At 40.8% G+C, this 21,980-nt stretch overlaps 1 protein-coding gene across 2 annotated transcripts in view; it reads right to left on the minus strand.

The window, feature by feature from the left end:
• Positions 1-3,349: 3,349 nt before the first annotated feature.
• The window catches only part of KIAA2026 (KIAA2026 ortholog), a 35,130-nt gene continuing 16,499 nt past the window's right edge, over positions 3,350-21,980 (minus strand). For both annotated transcript variants that reach the window (XM_033174074.1, XM_033174073.1), the window contains 6 exons: positions 18,187-19,583; positions 15,874-15,950; positions 13,266-13,355; positions 9,712-9,827; positions 8,968-9,146; positions 3,350-7,866 (listed from right to left, as the gene is read on the minus strand). In XM_033174074.1, the coding sequence (XP_033029965.1) occupies positions 4,208-7,866; positions 8,968-9,146; positions 9,712-9,827; positions 13,266-13,355; positions 15,874-15,950; positions 18,187-19,583 (5,518 nt within the window). In that variant the 3' untranslated portion in view covers positions 3,350-4,207. The remainder of the gene's footprint in view (positions 7,867-8,967; positions 9,147-9,711; positions 9,828-13,265; positions 13,356-15,873; positions 15,951-18,186; positions 19,584-21,980) is intronic.

Genomic DNA, 21,980 nt, shown 5'->3' on the forward strand with positions numbered 1-21,980 from the left:
GGTGCAGCACATCTCTCTGGCTGTGGACCTCCAGTTTTGCAGCTATGGGACAGTATTGACTTTCAGGGAATGTACGAATGTCCATGAATATGTCTGTGTACAATTGCAGTATCCATTTTACCCAACCTCCCTTCCATACCATTAAGGTACTCAAAAGATCAAGACAAAGTAAGAGGCACTTCCAAGAACCAAGAAGTGGAGAGGGCACTTACAGACATAATTTTTATAGGTGGCATTCAACTCAGTTTTACTCAAGAGTAGATCTATTCAAATTGATGAACCAAATTTGGCCATGTTCCTAGTTTCAATGCATCTATTCTGAGTTAAATTTCATTGAATGCCATTAATTGTGCATTCACTTTTCCTCATGAGATTTTGTTTTTCATAATAAGATAAAATAATCTAAATAAAAACAAAGAGCAAGGAAAAAGAAAATGCGGAATCCTCTCTCAAAAGGTAGCTCTTAATCACTGTCACCCACAGAAAGTGGTGGACCCTTCCCAGCTACCAGCTGGGAGCTTTCCTTTCTTATCCCAGTCTCTTGTCCTGGGAGGTCTTCCCTTCCCTGCCTCTCAGGGTCCTTCCACCAACCATCTACCACCTTCAGTGATGGACCAGAGCAGAGGACACAAAGGGAAAAAAGAAATAGAAAAGGGGGGAGGGGAGGAGGAAAGAAAGGGAAAAAAGAAAGACAAATATAAAGGACTTCTGATTTTCCGTCTGTTAGTTACATAAAAGAAATTATTCAAAACATTCACTCTAAATTGACACCCAACTATTCTACTTTCTGTTAAGTAATATTTTCCCAGTCTTCAGACCCAAGTGTCTCAAATTCATTCATTCTCCTTTTCACACAAAAGGTCCAAAAGGGGTTCTTTAATTATTACATAATGTCAGCAATGGTTTTTCTCTAATCAAACAACTTTGCCTCCAATAATTTCAACAACCACGCCCCTCCACATCAAGCAATAATGAATCTTTCCATTGTGCATTCATGATTTGTGCCGATTATGCTATCGAGGAAGTCGTATGCAACCCTGCTTTTAATACTGTTCGTGCCCGCAACATTTTGGGCAGTCATATTGCTTCAGTTCCAGTCAGTGCACATCCTGTAACTTCCTGCTGAAATAAGGTTAACAAACTTTTTTCAAAGAATCTGGGGACACTTTTTTTTTTTGAAGAGAAAAAAAGTTATTTTAAAAAAATATTTTTTTTAAAAAAGTAGTATCTTCTCTTCTGTGGTCTCCTGTCGTGTGGCCTTCATCTGGGCCCCAGCCTGCTTTCTTGGAGTACTAGCCGCTGTGGAATAGGCTCGGGTCGGGCCTGGACTCAGCCATGTGTCCTTGCCCTCCCGGTGCTCTCCTACCTCTCCTCCTCAGCAGTAGCAGTGGTGGCGGCACGACAAGGTCGGGGCTCCCCCCTTTTTTCTCCTTCCTCTTTCTCTCCCTTCTTCTCCTCTCCTCCTTCTCCCTGCTTCAGATGGGCAGTCGGCCATGGCGGGTGGCACTCACTCCCGGGGGGGGGGGTTGTGTGTCAGCGGTTCCCCCTCGGCAGTGGCAGTGGCAGCAGCAGTCTCAGCAGCCCAGAGTCAGCCTGGTAGCGCAGTTGGCTCTGGCTGGCTTCAGGAGCTGCTCACTGCGGTGGCGCCCACCATTTTGCCTCGCCGGAAGTCCCCATGTGATGTGTCTTGTGCCGTTGAACCAATCACGCAACGTTCATTCCCTACTAATAAATCTACAACACTTAAAATATAAATCCGGGGACATTAAATGAAATCTGAGGACATTCCGGGGACGGATTTTGTCCGGGGGCAGATTTGTAAATCCGGGAACTGTCCCCAGGAAACGGGGACGTCTGATAACCATATGCTGAACTCTCATTAAATGTTCTGCAGTGTTTTTTTGTTCCACTTTTGTTGTGCTGTAGCCCCTCCAGACAGCGATGATTTGGTAACATCAGGCAAGCATCACAGAGAAAAAAAGTGAAATGCCGTGCAGACAGTCCAGTATAAACCCACCACTGATGCACTATTATGTCAGTAATATGTTGCAGAATATACCTGCACGCACATCCAACACGCACTCCCCAAAGGTATGTTAGATGTAGCCCTAAGCAGAGTTTGATGTACATCTAAGAGACTCTTGTACAAATGGCTTGGAAGTCCTAGTGGTTCGAGTGAAGGGGAGACAGGCTCTAAATCTTAGCAGTTTCAAGGATCTATATTACAGAAATCGTTACGGAGACAAAACATTATCAAATCCTAAACATTCTCTAGAGTTGGTAATCTTTAATTTTGTTCAACAAAAAAACATTTGTTTAGTGACAGTCAACCTACCACAACATGAATCTCTATGATAACTAGTGCTATCACTGGACAAAAAAGGAAAAGGTGGCTATTGCTCACTGCCTACTGTGAAGTTCGAGGTAAAACAAGGGACAGCTGAAGGAAGAATGTTTAGGCCAGTTCTGGCTGAAACTCCCAGTTAGACTTGGCTAAAGACAGCTTAGCCCTGCAAATATAAAATCTTGCCCAACTAAATTAAGCAAAGTGTGAATAAGCATGACTTAGATTTCTACCTTTCCGATAGGTTCAGTTTTGCTTTTTAAAGGTCACATTTCAAACTGTTTTATGCAGAGAACAGTTCTTGTGCTTGCTGCTTAATTCAACCTTAAGTTCAGTTTCTTAAAACAGGCAAACCAGTTCTTTACACATCTTCCTTCCTTCTAACAAATGCAGCCCTTGTCCCAGGCTTATCTGTTACCAGGAAGGAGCATTCAGAATTCCAGCAATTTCTCACATAAGATTCAATTCCCCAATTCTTCCAGCATGCAGCAACTGTAGCCCACCCCATCCACCATATTTGCTAGAAAGCCTTGATTTTTCTTGGTTTCTCTTTGTAGTCACTTATATAAAAGCTGAAGTATTCATTAACATTTAACCCCTCGACGCCTTTGACACAATGAACAGATCTGCAATCAAATCTGGCAATCTTTCTTTTTTTTCTTCCTGATAATAGAAAAAGGAATATTTTCACTCCCTGTGGCAATGGTGAAAATAGAACAAGCTCAAATGTCCATTAACTGTATAAGCTCGGGGGGGGGGAGGTTCAAATGATGCACAAAAGAGCAAGAAAAAGAAATAAAAAGCTGGGAAACCACAAACTTGGGCACTTTTACTTTACAAAAAAATCCCATTAGTTTTAATGGAATTTATGTCTAAGTATCTGAGTTTAGGGCCACAACCTTTCTGTTAATCCCAACATAATAATTTTTTTATGCCCATACATGCCATAACCCTGTGCTATCAAGTATTTCTTCTCCAGATGAAACTGATACATTATCAAAGAAATACGGCAACTTTGTTTATTACATGCAGATTTTTCTGCATTATTGCTAAACAGTACACTTGTCCAAAAATTACTAAAATACTTAAAAAACTATACATTATGTAAACAAAACATAAATAAGACAGAGTAGTTCTTTTTACACATAGTTTAGTACATACTGTTAGGGAGTCAGGGATATGTACAATTTTACACCATAGATTGCATTTTTACAATGCATAAATATGCTTTAAAAAAAGAGAGAGAGAGAGAACCAAAGTAATTTTTTTTAAAAAAAAGTGTACTGTGTTTATAATTAAGATGGAAAAGTCTAAATTTTGAGAAGAAACATATCCCTGTAAATGTGCTAACCAAAAATTAAACATTGCTTTCTACAACACACCTTAACAGATGGCCTTTTCTGACCACTTTAATAAAAACCCTTTGAAAGTATAAGTCTGAAAAGTATTTTAATGATGAGGTTCCTCACCATTTAAAAATAAAATTGTAAGCAGCTGCAATCTAATATGAAGTAATTTTTTAGAAAATCAACTATGGCTGCAAACCCTTAGGTAGATGGTAGGTGTTTTAAAAATTGAGCATGTGGCAGCTCCCAGTTAATGGCAAATTAGCAGCCGATAGATCTGATGTGCAGAATCTGAATCTATTCAGCCTGCGAGTTCCCAAGAACATGCACAACAGCTCAGTTCTTTGCCTAGCGGCTTCCACCTGCTCAAAAGTAGCCATCACATGCCATGGGTTCATGTACACCAGCCTCATGTCTGGTATGTTTCAAATATCAGAAGAATTTCTTAAACAATTATAAATTAACTTCATACACAAAAGAATGCCCCAACATTTTAAGGGCTCGTTTACTTTTACATTTAAGATGCAGCTGTGTTAGGCACGCCTATGTTGGGTTTCAGAAAATTAGGGAAGACAACAGCAGGACTCTTGGTTGTGGAAACTATGTCAGGAGAGAAGGATGACGGTAGAGAGGAAGATTTCGATGTTGGAGTCTTTATAGCATTCAGAATGGCTCCTTCTGGGCTGACCATCAGTTTTTTTATAGATGTGTCTAGATGCAATACAGGTGTGCTGCTTTGCAACTGTGAGTTAGCAGTGTGAGTGGCACAAACCAAAGATGTTTTAGCTAGACCGCCGGGCCAGGTGGTTACCAAAGGCGCAGACAATGTTGCTGCAAAAGATGGGGCGCTTGGTTTTGCAGCGCTGTTTGCAACTTGGGGTGCTGCATGTACAATTGGCAGGGAGTCCGCAGTCCCAAGAGAGTTCACGATTTTGGTAGAGCTTTTCAAAGGCTGTTTCGACGGCTGCCAGCTTAATTCATTGCTCAACACTTGCGTAGTCTTCTGGGGAGAAGGAGAAGCATGAGATGCGCCTTGAAGCCCATGGCCATTATTAACAGTTAAAAGAGGCCCAAGTTTTGGATTTGTAGAGATGAGAAGAACGTGGCTGCCGGCTCCGAGACCCTGAGGTGGAACAATGAACCTAGTGCCACTGATCATTATCTGAGTCCCAGGTGCCAAAGGTGTACACGTGTTAATAATTATTTTTTGTTGAATACAAGACTCGTTCAGCTGTCCCCCTACATTGCCAGCTATAGATGGTGAAGCTGGAACAGTCTGAGTGGAGGTGGCAGTAGGAGCAGAAGTGAAAGCAGGGACAGGCTTTACAAAATTAGGAGGCAGCGGCTGACAAGGTAGGGAAACTAAGTTAGAAAAGCTGACAATTTTACCTGTATTTGGTGGATTGGGGGCCAATACAGTTTGAAGTTTGGGAGCACTTCCATTTGTTGGCACTGCAGCTGGAATTCTGGGTGACTGAAACTGAACGTGTGTGGACTGTTGACCTTTCGAAAGGGGCATACGCTGCACAACAGAGGAAACTGCTGGCAATTGAGGGGCTGTTGGTATCATTTTGGGGGCACTATTCACAGGTCTGGGCAAGGCAACCGTACCTGGCAATTGAAAAGTAGATGACAAGCTTGGGTGAGCTGGTGGGGTCGTTGAAATTAGTACTGATGAAGCAAGGTGTCCCGTTTTCACAGTTGATATAGCTACAGTATTTCCAACATTAGAGGTACGCAGTCGAGTAGTTAAGACGGGTGTCACTTTTGTTGAAGTATCTGCTCCACCAGCCAAGGCAGTAGACCGTGTTCCAGAAGTGGTTCCACTCAGTGCCACAGAAGCAGCATCTAAACATGTAGTTGCTGTTGTTACTGTAGAAACTGCTCTTGTTGTAAGACTCAGAGACTCTTCGACTGGTGCAACACTCTGACTTGCCAAGCTTGAACACAGAGGAACCAAACCATCATTTGTTGACAATGGCAAAACTACACCCTGGCAACTTTTCTCTTCTGCATCTTTGGGAGCTGCCGGTTGCATAATGTTAATTGGTGGAGCACTCGGCGCATTAGCTGTGCTATTTATGATGGCCTGGCCAATATTAAGTCCTATTTTCACATCTTTTATTTGAGAAACCGTTGGCGATGTATTAACTTTAAGTGATGCTCCCATGGTAGATGGAATCAGGACTAACTGAGGCTGCTCTGTGCTTTTAACAAATGCTTTTCCCATCGAAGGAGAGAAGGACTGTTTAAAGGGCTCTGCGGTCAAGCCGGTATTTGATTGAATATTGGCAAGTGGTCTATTAATGAAAACAAGTTTCTGTGCAGTAACGCCAGTGGATGTCGGAGCAGGGACCAGGTTGACTCCTGAAGTTCCACAAGCAGGAAGAAGGGGGGGATTTGTGACCAACATAAGTTTTTGAATTTGAGTGCCACTTACAACACTTCCACTGCTTATAGGTGTGGCCTCAGGCTGTGTAACCGGAGAGTTTATACTATTTACATCAGCTTGCTGATTAATAAAAGAAGCCTGGGTAGTGCATATGGCATTCTGCCCACTATTACCTGGCGAAATGCTATTTGCATTACCAGAGCTGTTAGGCTGTGCCGGCATGGCGATATTAGATGATGACATTGGAGATAAGAAAGAGGGGGAGGACACATGTACAGTTTTTTGCATTCCATGACCCACCGTAGCACTGTTCGTTGGTTGCCCAAACGCAAACATCATGTTTTTCCCTATTCCCTGATTTACACCACTGGGAACAGCTGGAATGGAAACAGAAGTTGTGGGAGAGGACTGGATAAGTGCTGGGATATTAGATACGACTGTTGTCGCAGCCGAAAAGGTAGAGGTCGACAATTGTGTTGATTTTGGCACTAAAAATGCCTGAAGCTGAGGTGCGTATGTGAAAACGGAACCCGGAGATAAGTTACTAGGGGAAATCTGATCTGAATTTGTCTGCACCTTAACGATTCCTGTGTTCCCACCTCGCGTCCGAACAAGGATGGATTGCGAATCTCTGATGCAGACTGTTTTCAGCTCCTGTTTAGGTTCGCCGGTGTCACTTTTCTGCGGGGATGCTAGTCTTGGGGAGGAACCGCTGGTGGAAGTAGAAGCACTTGGTGGTAGTGTTGTTGTCAGCGCCTGAACTGTGGATGAAGTGACAGGGAATGAGGTACCCGAAACAACAGTCTTAGTTTTAGTAGTTTCACTTTGGCTCATTTTCACCACCGACGCCAACACGTTACCTGTGGCTGATATAGAGGGCAACGCCGAAAGACTGTTTGCTGCATTAGCTCCTTGCGGCAAATGTGTAGTATTCTTTTTAAAATTTGTGCCGGGGAGAAATGCAGTAGCAGCATTTATAACCGAAGCTGGAAAGGCAGGAGCTAAAGTAGTGTTGACAGCTGTTGACTGCGGAAGAGAGAGACGGTGCTGCTCGTTCGTCTTCTGCTGCAACGGCGGAATTTCTTTTGTGACACTTTTACCCTCTCTGTGGTGGATAAGGAAATTTTTAGGCAAAATAAGGACCTGCTGCATGAGTTTCTCTCCTGTGGTTTTCTCTCCTGGTTTACAATCGGCCACAGGCTGCACCTGAATTTTCAGTGAATTGTTATGCAGGTCTATTGGCATGCAGTGGCCGTCGGGTATTTTGTATAACACTTGTAATGGACTCTTGGAACTGGCTTGGCAGGGCAACACTGGTTTGACTGGGGAAGAACCTATAGTTGACATAATCAGTTTTTCAGACGTAGAAATGCTTCTACCTGCAGTGGGTGGAAGCTGACTTGTTAAGGTCACTTTGTTCCCAATATTCTTAGCAAGCAAGGCCTGGATGGGTTTGGTCCCTTTTATTAAGCTTGATATTGATGGAGGAGAGTCTGTCATGTCCAATGATTCTGAAGATGAGGATTCTGTTTGTTTCGGTTTATTCAAACCACCATCAATTGGCAAGTCATTTTCCATACCATAGACTGTGGTATCACCTGTGCTTAATTTCAGCTTTTTCCTTGGTGAAAACTCTCTTGTGCTATCATCTAGGTAACTGTTTTGCTTGGACTGGCGTTTAAAATATTTAGGCACCATCTTCTGTATTTCTTTGCAAGTCAGTTCTTTCCTTAACAGTCTGGATTTTCCTGCAGCAAGTTCCATTTCTGACAGTTTCATGTCCTCTAGAGAGAGAAGAAAGCAAAAGAAAGGGAAGTTTTAAAAAGCTAAATTAAAATGTTTCTATGAACTTTATTGTTGGTGGAGGCTCTGTCAATGTAAAATATATTTACACCACCATTCCAACGAATATGAGGAGGTTCTGAGAATATTCTTAATGATTTATTTATATCCAATTTAATTTTCTGTACAGGCAAGACCTCATTAGGAAGTCAATACTGTTTAATTACTATTTGCTAGTGTTTAATTTTACTGTTTACTATTAGATTTTAATGGATTACTGAATATTGCTTTATTTGACATAAGTTGTTTATTTTAAAGTTATTGTGACTTTTTAGATTGGATCACATTGTTATTATTAATGGTTGATGTTTTATTATGTTTGTATATGTGCTGGAAGCTGCCCAGAGTGGCTGGGGCAACCCATACAGTTTCACAAGGGGTGTGTGTGTGATTACAAACTAAAATTGTGAAGGTTTTCCAAGATGTTATATTCAGATACCTACGTTTTAACTGGCAGTAAAGCTTCTTTAGTAAAAGAGCACACTGCTTATGTTGGAAAGTCTTTTAATCAAAAATAGTGGCGACCATTTACCCTGAAATAGGCTAAGCTTTTGCAAGTGTGCCCATTGAACACTTGCAAAAGGCTTAAAAGGTACTCAAAAACCCCTGTCTCTGCTAATTTCCCTTTTCCCCAAACCAAAGAACACACCTTTGGAGGAAGGAAAGGGGAAGGCAGCAGGCACTCCCAGGGCCATGGCTTCTTCTACTGGGACTATCTTCTCTGTTTTCTTCTTCCCCAAATGTAAGTTGTTGGGTTTCAGGGAAAAGGAGGCAGCAGCAGGAATGAGTGAGCATAGCTTGAATCAGCCTGTGCACTGAGCTGTGCTCAATCCTACTCAAATCCTCACGAGACCCTAAAGCTACATAAATTGCTGAGTCCCCCCCCCCCAAAATAAATAAGCACCCCACAAATTTCATGGTAGGAACTGGCCTGAAGTGCCCTTTGTTGTACCACTCAAACTCTCTAGCTGCCTAAAATAAGAACCACATGCAAGGACTGCTGTACATTCCTAGGCACTCACAATGACTAGCAAAAGACTTACCTGTATCTGTATAATCCCTTTTCAGAAGTTCGTTGTGCTCAGGGGATTCACTGGTTGCTTTAGTGGAAACCTCCATGCCAGTATTTACTTCACCATCCTCATTAGTCCACTGTTCTCTTGTAAATTTATCATGATCTGGCTGCTTTCTGAAGTCATCATAATCCTTTTTTAACCGAGACCTTCAACAAAACATCACAAGTAAGAACGGCTCTGACATGATATTCCTGTACGGTGATGGCAGGACAATAAAGCATCTTACACAGCCTAAATGATCACTAAGAGAGTTACTTCAAGCCTGGAAAGATAAATATCCACCATTTATTACATAATGGTCTGATGACCCTAACGCCACTGCTACATTTGAGCATACTTTGCTTGGATAAATATCTGGGCGGCACATTGATCTATATGTGTAAATTAAGAAGTTTATTGATGTTTAAATGTATCATTCATGTGAGCTGACGGGGTTTTCTTCTTGTGCTTCTTCCCTTCTTTGTTTTCTCTCTGTCTCTCTTTTTCTTTTTTCTTTAATGAATTTGCAATAACAAAACCAATTGGGGGGAAAACAAACTGGATAATTCTGGCTGGAGACACAGATCTGGTGACATAATTACCCAGACCCACCACTGTCTAAGGTGGGATGTACCATAAAATGTCTTCTTGTCTGTACCATGAGAGCAATCACAAAACAAGATAATTGGTGCAGAGTCCTTACATTTCACATTATTTAAAACAGCTAATTACCTGTTTCTTTGAAAAGCCTTCATTAGTTTTGGTTCCCATGGTAGCAATTCATTGAGCAGTCGCAACAGAGTACAGTGTAGTTCCTTTACAGCTTGCTTTCGGTGATACCACCTTCCCTGTATACATAAAAATAGGACATTATTATAGTGCATTTGGATGTGATAAAGATACACAGTCCAATCTTTTCATAGTACAACAATATATCAACAGACTTTCCTCCAATTTATTTGCACAATGGTAAGACCAGAGGTTTTTATTTTATTCTTTTAATCTGTTTTATGATGTGACTAGCATTGAGAGGATATACAAATAAATACCTAAATTAAAAACGGCTCCCACTGAAAACCACAACAGGACGAAAGTAACTCGTAGGTAAATTACTGTGGAATTTTATGCCCAAAAAGTAATCTTTCTGTTGAGTAGCATTGGACTACTCCCAAAAACATATCTGCAAGTGTAAAACTGCAGGAGCTGGCAGATACGTCCTTTTAAGCAAAAATACAAATTTCAAAATGTCATGAATAGAAAGCTAAGGTGAAAACATCTTTATTTAGATTGCAAAGAAATTAACTAAGAAATGCCCATTTTTTCTGAAACTTTAAACAGCCGCTCATTCCTAGGACAAAGTTACGTACAGGTCTGATGATTTAGGCTGTAATTCTATACAAAAGAAGATGAATGGAGTTTACATCTGGGTTGGCATGCACAGGATTGTGCCATTATTCTGAAAGTACTTCGGAACAGTTTGATTAGAGCTCAAGACTAATTTCAGATGTTGAACTGAAACTTCAGCTGGCCTGCCACCACTACTTGTTAGCTATCTTGCTGCTCGGTAGTGAACTGACCCACTGGGCCAAGTAGGCTCCCTTACAAATTTGAACCAAGCAGATATGTTGAAATTTCAATGAATTATATGTTCAACATATCTGTTGTTCTCCATACCTCTTTCTTAGCAGATTCCCAATTCTTCACCTAGCCATGGCACGTCATTAGACACTAGTCAAAAGTTCAAAAGAGGTCGCTTTAACTGCCAATCAGCAGTTACAGGGAGCCCTTTGAATTCCTTTTGGGGTATGCAGTGAAATCTAAGAGAGTGGTCTAGAAAATCTGAAGGTGAACATAAAAATATGGAACTTAGGCCTGGGTGATGTATTGATACATCGCCCAGTACCAGTTTAAGGGCCAGAGTGTGATGGTGCCTTCAATTGGCAGTATATTGCCTCTACCTGACTCCCTCCACTGCCAGCATCTGGTGCTCAGAGGGAGGAACAAGCTGCATTGGCCCTGCGAAGAGCCAGGCGAAGCTTGTTGCTCCCTCCACTTTTCAACACTGTGATGATTGTGATGTATCACTGGTGATATATTGCGATGCTGAAAAGCTGACATCATCATCATCATCATCATTAATTATTATTATTATTATTATTAGAACTTATATATAATTTATATACCACTCTATACCCAGAGGTCTCAGGGCGGTTCACAGAACAAAATAAAAATATAAAACCACCAAATATATAATCAAAATAAAAGCAACAACCCAACCCCCTCCCCCAGCCCCCCCCCCATTTTGAAAGGGAATAGGATATCAGCCAGCCCTAATGATAATAGATTTAAAAAGCAGACAGAATATGGAGTTTAATACTGCGTATGAAGCCTCCAAAAGGAGGGCAAATATTTTGAAGCAAATTTATTAACAAAAATAAATCAACACAGATCTGGGTGTGGCAATGACACATGACAGGACGCTAAATTTAGGTTTGAATGCTCATGTGTGTTTACCAGCACAATCATAAGTCCATTTTGTTCAACAGATACAGGATTTGAGCCCAAATGAGACTGTCCTGCTTTTAAGTTCTGAATATCAACTTGTTCCTGCAAAAACCTAATGGTGACTTAACTGAATTGAAAGAAAAGTGTGTGTGTGTGTGTGTGTGTTTCTCTAATCTGTGTTTAGAGAAAAAATATTGTGAAGTGAGATGTCAGCAATGCAAGGTAAGAAAAACATAGACTGCAGCTTGGATGAAAGATTAGGGATGGAAAACAAATACAATATAGGACTATTGTAGATTAATATTTAACTAGAGTGAGCTTGCCTGCAATTTCTATCATATTGTAAACACAAAGCAGGCAGAAGTTGTACATATGGATTCTAAAGTGCTTAGGAAAAAGACTGCTGGACTTTACACCTGAAATGCTATTCTATGCACACTTACTTGGGAGCAAGTACCATAAAACTCAATGAAGTCATATTTTTGAGTAAACATGCATATGATTAACCTGTTAATCTACATTCTACCACAAAACAAAAGTACAGAAAGATGTAGATATCAACTACTCTTCAGTAGAGTAAGTTCCACTGTCCAGTTAAATTATTTATTCTTCAAGTTCCAACCCATGCAACTCCATGACACATATACAAATATACATATACTCAGGAGCAAGTTAATATAGGTATCTATGAAACAAGCAGGTTGGGGCAGCAGTTTTGCCACAAATGCACACCTCTACCCCATTCAACAGATCTCTTCCGCTAAACAGTAAAGTAGCAGCAGGAACATTTCTCTGAACCTGTAACTACTGAAAAAGTTGCAGGAGCCTGACTGCATGATTTGCAATTTTAAAAGCCATTTACAAATGTGAATAGTTACGTACCTTTGGAATCAACCTTTCGGCGTCTTATCATTCTAACAATTTTTTCAAAATTCTTGTAATTCAGTTGGATTATATCCCAGTTTTTATCTCAGTATTCATTGAGCAGAATACAAGTTATATCCACTTATATCACTAGAGCCATGGGGCAGGATTAAGTTAATTTTCACTCTAATACAATATGAGATGACATATAGGCTCACACATGGTTTGCTCTTAGATTCAGGGTGAGAAACAAAACTGGAACAGTGTGCTAGGCACCATATGGATGTGATACGTCCAGCAAGGTAACAACCTAAATTCAACTGATTAGATAAAGGGCAGCACTTCACAAAACATCAGTGAGAGTAAAGAAGAGGAACACCTTATTGGTTATATCCAATGAAGTTGTCCTGTTTGTGCAGGAAATTCTACTTGGGGCACAGAAAGGGAAGGAAAGTTCTGTTGTGCAAACAGAAGTCCTTGCACGAATGGGCAACTTCACTGGATAGAGCCCTTTGTTTGTCTACAGCAGCGGTTCTCAATGACCGACGAGTGCGTGCGTATGTCCATGGCACCATTCACACAACAAAAGCTACCAAAGATATATCTCTTTTTTTTTCAAAAGTAGGGAGTCCATGGCTTGGCTTTTGAAAAACAGGGGGTCTGCAATACTTGGCTATTCGGGAACCACTGGTCTACAGAGTTAGTCACAAGCCAACTTTTATTTGACTAAAAAAAGCCCTAGAGTAATGCTCAAACACTATTGTTCTTCCTAATAGCAGGTAAGAGGCCACAGTGGAAACTTTTAAAAAGTTTTCCATGATTCACCTGGAGAAGGCACAAATGAAAAATGCCTATTAAGTGATAATCCATCCAGTGTTAAGATGTTGCATTAAATAAAAAGAAAAAAGTAGACATACCGATTTCTTTTTAACGTTCTCCACATCTTTGAGTTCATTCTCAATTTTTCTTATTAATTCCCTGAGTTCATCAAGATTAGTGCAAATAAGCTGAAATAAGAGGAAAAAAGATAACATAATCAAGCAAGGAGTTTTAAAATATATAAAATGTTCAGTAACATCTAATACACATTTATTCAGAAGTCAAAGGGTCTGACCTGCTCCCTGCCTTGCAGGTCTTTTTCCACCTGGCCTGGGAGGGAGCCTTGACTGACTGCAGCTACAAAAGCTGAGGCTGCTAAAGAGATTCTTGGGAGCTGTTGCTGTTATTGATATTAATTTTTTATCTTTATTATGATTTATGTGGAAATTGTTCAATCTGGCTGCATATTTTTTATATTTTATTTATTGTTTATGACTACTTTTGTTATATGTTGAATTATGTATTTTTTCATGTTATAAGCCACCTCGAGCATGGTTTGAACTATGAAAAAGTTGCATACAAATAAAATGACGTATGTATTTTAGGGCCACAATTGTGGCCCTATGTTAAGGGTGTTCTACCAAATCACATTCCACTATTAAAACGAGCAATGGGGGACAGTCGATTCTATGGCATCCGAAGTTAGGAAACAGTCAAAGGGTCGCTTTGAAACTTGCAAGTGTAGGAGACATACCGGTAGGTTTGAGGATGGTCCATGCCAAATTTGGGAAGCATGAGTTTTAGCGAGAGACTTTGGCAAGTTCATCTTTCTTCCATAAACTTTGCTGCTGTGGTTTTGGGAGAAATATTTCCCCATCTGTATTGCGTCTTTTGGGAAATTGTTTGTTGGGTTAGGTCAAGGGGAACGTCTGGCATGTGCCATTACCCATGACTTGTAGTTTTTATTTAAAAGGCATTTTGATAGCCAATGTTAATAAATTGAATTTAATAAGGGAGTCCTGCACATATGCTCAGTATAAACATGCTGTGAGAATGCGATGCAATGTGGAGTTGAGAGTGAATGACAGGCATGGAGGGTCTGTTGGAAAATTACAGAATGTGGCTGCCTGAGGGACAGTAAAGCACTTGGGGTGGGAAAGGAGATGAAAGGTAGAGATGAAAGTACTCAAAGGTCAGGCTTTAGCCTTGAATAGTTTATAACATTTAGGGAGAAAAAGCAAGGGAGAGATTCAGGAGCAACTGTGCCTGATTTATCTGCTGAATTTTATATTTTTCTATTGCAACTTTTGAAGACTAGGATCGCCATTTGGCCAGAAGAATCTTAGTTAGGCCTGTTCCTGCACCTTTAACCACCATGCAACCTGCAGAAATAAGCCGGGGTGAATTTAGGGCATGGGAACCAACATAGCTATTGTTACCCAGTGAACTGGTTGTTGCAGGCAGGGAAACAGCAATAGCCAGTAAATGTTGGCAACCCCATTAAAGACCTAGGAGCCATGTTACAAAAAAATAAATAAATTGCCAACTTTTTCTGTCCCCTCCCACCCTTTTTGACTAAACCTTGTTGTTGTTGTTTAGTCATTTTGTCGTGTCTGACCGTAGTGTGATATTTGTATCCCATTAGGTTTAGTCAGTGAACTGGTTGTTTCCCTGCCTGCAACAACCAGTTCACTGACTAAACCTAGTGGGATACAAATATCACACTATGGTGATCATTCAATAAAGGCAAGCATTTATATTTGCCAGACAGAATAACCCCCTCTCCTCCTCTGCAAACTGTTCCGGGAGTGCTTCCAACCTGCACAGAGCCAGTTTTGGAGAGCATGGGGGACCTGGTGTGGAAGGAGAGGGGGGAAGCCCTGCTGCACAAGTGGAAGCTCTTGTGCAGGGCTCCACTGAAGGGACTCATAATCTAGTAATTTTGTCAACATAGGAGAGGAATTTCCCATAGAACAATAGTGAACTCATTCTCCCAATGTGGATCCTATGTAGCTAAAACAGCACCACACACAAGAGGGAATTGTCCAATAGTTACCCTTAAAATACATGATTGTGAAAGGGCAAAAATTATCTATTGGTTCCAGGAGTTGTTAAAACTGAAAACACTGGCATAATTTTCTTTTTAAAAATCCTAACATTTATAGTGACTGTCAGTATTGATTGGCATTTCCAAAAAAAACAATTGGGAAAATATATTTTTACTTTAGATATTAGTGCTTATTCTTTGCAAGTGAATTTATTCCCTTCAAAGTTATTTGTCTATTCATCTATGATCCATAAACAACACATTCCCCACACCCCCTGAATCCAAAAAGCTACATGTTGCATTGCCTACTGTTCTGAAGGGTTGCCTGACCCTCAGGTGTGGCTTTTCATGGGATGAATAGATCTGGTGGGAAGACACCCCATAAAAGCCCTACTTATTTTGCATAAAACTGCACCTAGCCCATTTGGATTCCAGCTGTTGTCATTCTAGTACAAATCCTATCAGTATCAGTATTTGGTCAGTATTTACTATCAGTATCAACTAAAATATATGTAACTGAATATACAGTCAGCTTAATTCAGTTCATCTGCCCCAGTAGAGAAAAACAAAATGCTTTTTCTTGGCTTTCTGCCTTCTACTACATGAAGTACAAGAATTAAAACAGTGCAAACTAATTAAAAAAAACAAGAACCACTTACCTGGAATTCTGGAACAGCAGGCTTCGTAACAGATTTCCTCTTCTTTGTAACTGCTTTTTTAGATATTGATTTCTTTCCTTAAAGGGAGATAAAAAGATTGAATTTGTCGATATCAAGATCCATATATCCATATGGTCTCTAAGGTGCTACTAGAAAGAATTTTCGATTTTGTTTTGCATATATCCATATATTCAAATTACATAGTCTTGAAAATTAAATGGTAACAAAGATTGTGTAACAACCAACAAACTGTGATTGTTTCAGACCACAATAAGTCTCTCTCTTCAGGAAGCTATATTTGAGTAGTAACATTTGTATGAAATTAGACATACAGTAAGTTATTTTAATACTTTTTAGTAATCCTTTTGCTCAAATTCCATATTGTGACTCCTCCTCCCATATCAAAACTATACCTGCCTCTTACAATAGGCTCTCTATATTCATATCCCCAAGAGAAGCATATATATAGGCCTGACCGTTGAGTCTGTCGACTCTGAAAACACGCTTAAAAAACAAAATTTCCCAAAATCTTATACATACATTACAACTGCACCTTAACAGCCTATACTGCTCTACCTGCAAAAAGCTTGGCAGCTCGCTTGTCAGCAGTCAACGCCTAAAGCTTTCAAAAAGGCAAACATCCACAGTCCTCTGCATTTGCACAACTGATAAGAACAGAAATCCTTCTTAGCCCTAAAACCAATCACTTACTTTGAGTCATCAATGTGCTTTGCATAGAGCAAATAAGTACTGAAGGAAGTCAACCAGCCATACAGCTGTATAGGGACCACAAAAAACAGGGGATACACCCCCTATCTCACCTATTTAACAAAATACTTTATATTCATGAAAGATATCCACTCTGGATTTGTGTACAACAGGGTAACAACATAAGAGTTTGGGCTTCATGTTAACGATACTAACAAGCATGCATCGATTGTGAGAGACATTCAATAACCCCTATGATAGGCAGTATCACTCCCACTGTTACCTATTTATTGTTCCACCTGACAACAGATAGGTGTACAGAATTGTCTCTCTCTTGGGACAACTCCAGAGAGAAGGGATGCTAACTTCAACTCCTCAGGGATCATAGAAAATAGAAGAATTATTGAAAGAAGAATTTTGTAAATAGCAGTGGCTAGCCAAATGCTTCCAGGAAAACACAGGAGCAGGGTGTAAGGTCAACAATCATCACCTGTTCTTATTCATAGCACTTGATTTTTCAGAGATATATTGTCTCTTAATATTTGGGAACGATTTAGTATCATGGCTAATCAACGTAAGATATGTCTAACATCTACCCATTTGTCTAATTATTTTTCAAAGCCATGTAAGTTAGCAACCACCACCCCATTATATGGTAATGCATCCCTTAATTGTGATTATCCATTGTATGAAAAAAAAAACAGTATAGTATTTCTGTTTTCAACCTACTGCCAATTGCACTGGGTGGATGATCCTGATGTTCTGGTGCTTGTGGGGGGTGGGGGAACACACTTTCTAAACATTATTTATACTTTTAAACAATCTTTTATTACAATGTCCACATACGAAAAAGTTTGCAAATTATTTCTGCTGCTCTGTCCCTTCTCCTCCCCCCTCACACACTAAAAGGCTCTTTTTTAAACCTCGTTCACTGCTCCCTCTCCCACTGTCTGCACCCAAATTAATTGCTGTTTCTTCTTGAATCCCAACCAGGGTGGATAATGAGTGGTGACTTTTCCTACTCCTCCCCGCATCCACACACATTGTGGATCTTGCCCAAATAACAGAACGTGAAAACTTGCCACAATTTTCTGACATTTTGTTTGGTCTTAATAAAGGTTACTTTGCAACTGGATTGTGGAGCTCCCATAACCCCCCATTTTTTTCCAATTCAAAGCCATAGGGTGAGGTGGCAAACTGGATCAAGGAAAGACACGTAACTCCTTCTCATTCCCCAACCCAATTCAATTTACCAGTGTAAACTGCGCTAGTATTTGCCCTATGAGGAAAACTATATTGATACCTATGTAGGTTCATGCTAAAGAACTCCTCAATGACTGACTGCCAGTTGAAGCACCTATAATATTTCTTTTGTAATCTGGAATTTTCATTCCATCTTCTGTGAGCAGTCAGGTATTTTTTTTACCATAGGCTACAAAAACATACAATCAGGGCTGGAAAAAGCAATGTAAATTCCTAAGTATCAGAATCATTTTTTTAAAAACGAGCCCGAATCAAATGTTTTAAGTACGAGGACACTTAAAAATTTTCCGCAGCTCTGCATGCAAAAGACCGAAATAAGGGCATTTGCTCAAACCACCTTACCCGATTTGTGCTTCTTGTGTTTGGCTTTCTTTTTCATCATGAGCAACTTATTCTGGATCTCAGGTTTATACGATTTCAATGAGTGGAGGTGAATCTCACGCTTTCTCTGAAGGCTTTCATTCAAAATATCTTTCAATTTCTTTTTCTTCTTTTTCTTCTTCTTTGCTCTCACTTTAATAAACTGTAGTGTTTTGCTTTCTACAGAATTCTCTGATGTAGCTTCTTTTGCAACTTTGTGGCAATTCATGTCTGGATTGTCGCTGTGATTCCCATTCACATGCATCTGGCAAGTTTTAAGAGTGTTCTCCTTTAATGGGGTGGTCTCGGTTTTCACTACGGAAGATTCACCACATTTCTCCCCATTTTCCACAACCCTGATTTCTCCTGGGCTGAGGGGCCCCCCAAAGTTAACAACATCTCCTGGAACAATGGCTTTATCTCGATTTTCTTTATAGCAATCTATTGTAAAGTCACAGTCCCTACAGATTTTCTCTTCACAGTTGGAATTCGTGTCATTTTCTGGGGCCACATCCAAACAGTCCAAGTGCATCTTTGCTAAGCCGATATTGTTTCCAGATTCTGCCCTTGTGCAAGGCAGCTCTTCTTTAGTGCTAAGTGTAACTTCGCCATTGCTTTTGGAGACATATTCACATTTCACTTTCTCCAGTTTAATCCGCGGTACTCTTTTCACCTTAATGGGAGGAGCTGGAAACTCAGGGGCATGAAAGGGCTTCTGCTTGTAAATCCGTACATCTGCACCACAGAACTGTGGGAAGTGAACATAGGCATGCTCTAAGTAATCATAGCCCAGTATCACCTCCCTGCACTCGTGGATAGGCTGTCCGAGTACCGCATCTTGCACATCTTTCTGGGTCTCATACACAAAGTCACAGAGGCCTTTCAGCAGCCATACTTTTTGACAAAACAGGAGCTCATGAAATGGTTTTTCCTCCAAAGGATTAATTTCCCCAAGGACTTTAAAAAACTGAGGACAAAGACCAAGTTTCTCTGCGCAACTGTCGGGATTGTCCGTTTGCCCCACAGCTGTATACCACTGCTGTACTTTCTGCTTAAGTGCTGCTTCCCAAGTCCTGTAAGGAAGAGTTGGCCTTCGATGCAAGGTAGATCTGCGATGAGGAGGACTTAACAAAGAAGTCATTATTTTAGACAAAAAAGCGCTACACTGAGGCATCAGAAGGCAGCGTTCTAGCTCATAAAAGACTATTTCAGGCAAATTTAAAATATGCTGTGCTAAACAAAGGAAATGACCAATAGCTGGGATTTCCCACATGTTTTCCATCCGAGTAGGTGATGCTTGAGACAGAAGTGACTTCTCCCATTCTTCAATTTCTTTTTGGCTAGCTTCTTCGGCTTCTTTTCTTTCTTGCTCTCGAAGCCTAAGAAAGTAAAACAAGTCAGGGTTAGTATTAAAGGCAGCAAGAAAAGAAATAAAATAAAATGTCTATCAAAAAGCAATAAAGAAAGCATACTTGCAGAAATAAAGATTTTTACTGACTTTGGGTAACACCACAGAGCTGAAATATATAAATCCAACAGATACTACTGAAATGGTAGAGACCGGCACTTATGTGCCCCTGTTGCTACTGGTCATGGTAGCTATTCATCAACTAACATGTTTAAAATCCTAATCAGATTCAAATGTTTTGATATTCTATTCTCCATTTCATATGTTTGTTATATAAGTTCTACATGTCATACCTAGTTCTACAGAAAATGGAAATGCACCAGAAGACTTTTCCCCTTTCTGTTCTTCCACATGCACACCATTAACCAATAAGAAAGAAGAAGTGGAACCTACAACAAAATGTTGTGGTGTATTCCTCCTCCTAGCAGTAGTGCTGATGGCTCAGGGTTTCACTCAATCTTTTCCTCCTAGAACATCATTCAGCCTCACCTCTTCCTGTATTTTCTGTTTTACAATTGACACCACACTCCATGGCTACTAAATATGCTCAGTTCTTGTTGGGATATTTGGATGTGCCTATGGCTCACCTCTCCAAAAGGGTATGGGAGAATGTGATGCTAACATCCAATACCAAGATGAAGGTCTACCAGGCTTGGTGTTGAGCATGCTGCTTTATGGAAGGGAGTCGTGGGCAACTTACAACCACCAGGAACGATGCCTCAAAGCCTTCTACATGCACTGCATCAGGAAGATTTTGGGCATCACATGGCAGAGCAGAGCCTCAAAGAAAGATGTGCTCTCCCAAGCCCACCACCCCTGCATGCTTGCACTCCTGTCTCAAACGACATCTACACTGGCTTGGTTATGTCCACAGAATAGAAAATAGCAGGATTCCCAAAGATGTGCTCTATGGGGAGCTGCCTTCAGCCACCAGGCCCGTTGGCAGACCAACTCTGCATTACAAAGATGTCTGCAAACATGATATGAAGGCTGGCAAATCAACTCCACTGTGTGGGAATCCCTTGCAGATGACTGCAGTGTCTGGAGACAGGCAATCGGGTTGTGCATCCATAGCAGTGACCAGACGAGGAATGACGGCTGGAAGGAGCACACAGAGAAGAAATAGCATGCTAGAGCTACAGCAGCACAGCCAGACATCTTCATCTGCCCCAGTTGCAACAAAACATGTCTCTCCTGTATTGGTCTCTACAGCTGTAGAGATGACTTCACCCCCAAAGGCACACTCCTCCGTTGTCTCCTGAGACAGATGGATGCCAACAACTGTGCCCCTGGCTGTTTTTTAAAGAGCTTTTTTGTACTTCTACCAACATCAGAGCTCCTCCGAGCAGGCAGATTATTCCTCATTGTCCCTGCCATAGTTACAAGTCTGGCAGTGCTCACCATCACAGTTTGCCATTAGAGAGAATTATGCCAAAAAGTTTATAGAGCACGATGTTATATAAAATGGCTATTTCTCTTCAAATCTACACTGGGGGGTTATAACTTGTACATATCGCACTTGCTAAATTCTGACTGGCAGTCTACTTCCACAGGAAGAGAAGTGCTGTGCCTGGCTGCCACAGTGGCGCTGAATGGATTGCCAGGTCTGAAACCTGGACTTGCCAGAGCTGCCATTTTAATTCCGTTACTGGGGCCACAACATGCACACTATGGGGTGGAGCCAACATAATTAACATGATGGTGCAGGTGAGTTCAGGCTCAAAGGCCTAGAGCACGGCTGAGCATCACCTTCAGGCCACTGTCCTCATGTTTGCGCCACCCTGGGCAGCATGCAGTCTGCTCGCAACAGCAGCCAGTTACTAGCATCACTAAGCAGCAGCCCAAGACTGGCAGTAGCCTGGCAAGAGCGGGCCTTTCTGGGGCTCTAGCATTTGTCCAATTATCCTGTATGCTCGAACCAAGCCTTTATGACAGTCATTCATGTTCAGCTGTCTATAATTTGGACAATTACCAGCATGAAATTGGAGGAGTTATAGGGAAGAAGTCGTTATAGATCAGTGATAGAGCACGTCCTTGGCAAACAAAAGGTCTTCAGTTCAATCCCTGGCACCTCTAGGTTAAAGTATTGGGGTAAGAGTGAGGGAAAGGTCTCCCATGGAGGGAGGGAAGGAGGTCTGTATTTTAATGTTGGAAATCGCTATGTTTTATATGTATAAAAACTTCACCAAAACTTTATATAAAATATATAAATGCTTCCAATCTCCTTCCTCTAGAATATGCCAGGAGGGAAAGGGAGCCCAAACCTGAGATTCAAACAGACTCATTCCCATAATGCCAGAACATTAAACTATGGTTAACAATGCATACTTACTAAGTGCAAGTGAAGCATGCAAAATCAGAACAGTTA

Source organism: Lacerta agilis, chromosome 16 (genome assembly GCF_009819535.1).
Source record: "Lacerta agilis isolate rLacAgi1 chromosome 16, rLacAgi1.pri, whole genome shotgun sequence".
NCBI lineage: Eukaryota > Metazoa > Chordata > Lepidosauria > Squamata > Lacertidae > Lacerta > Lacerta agilis.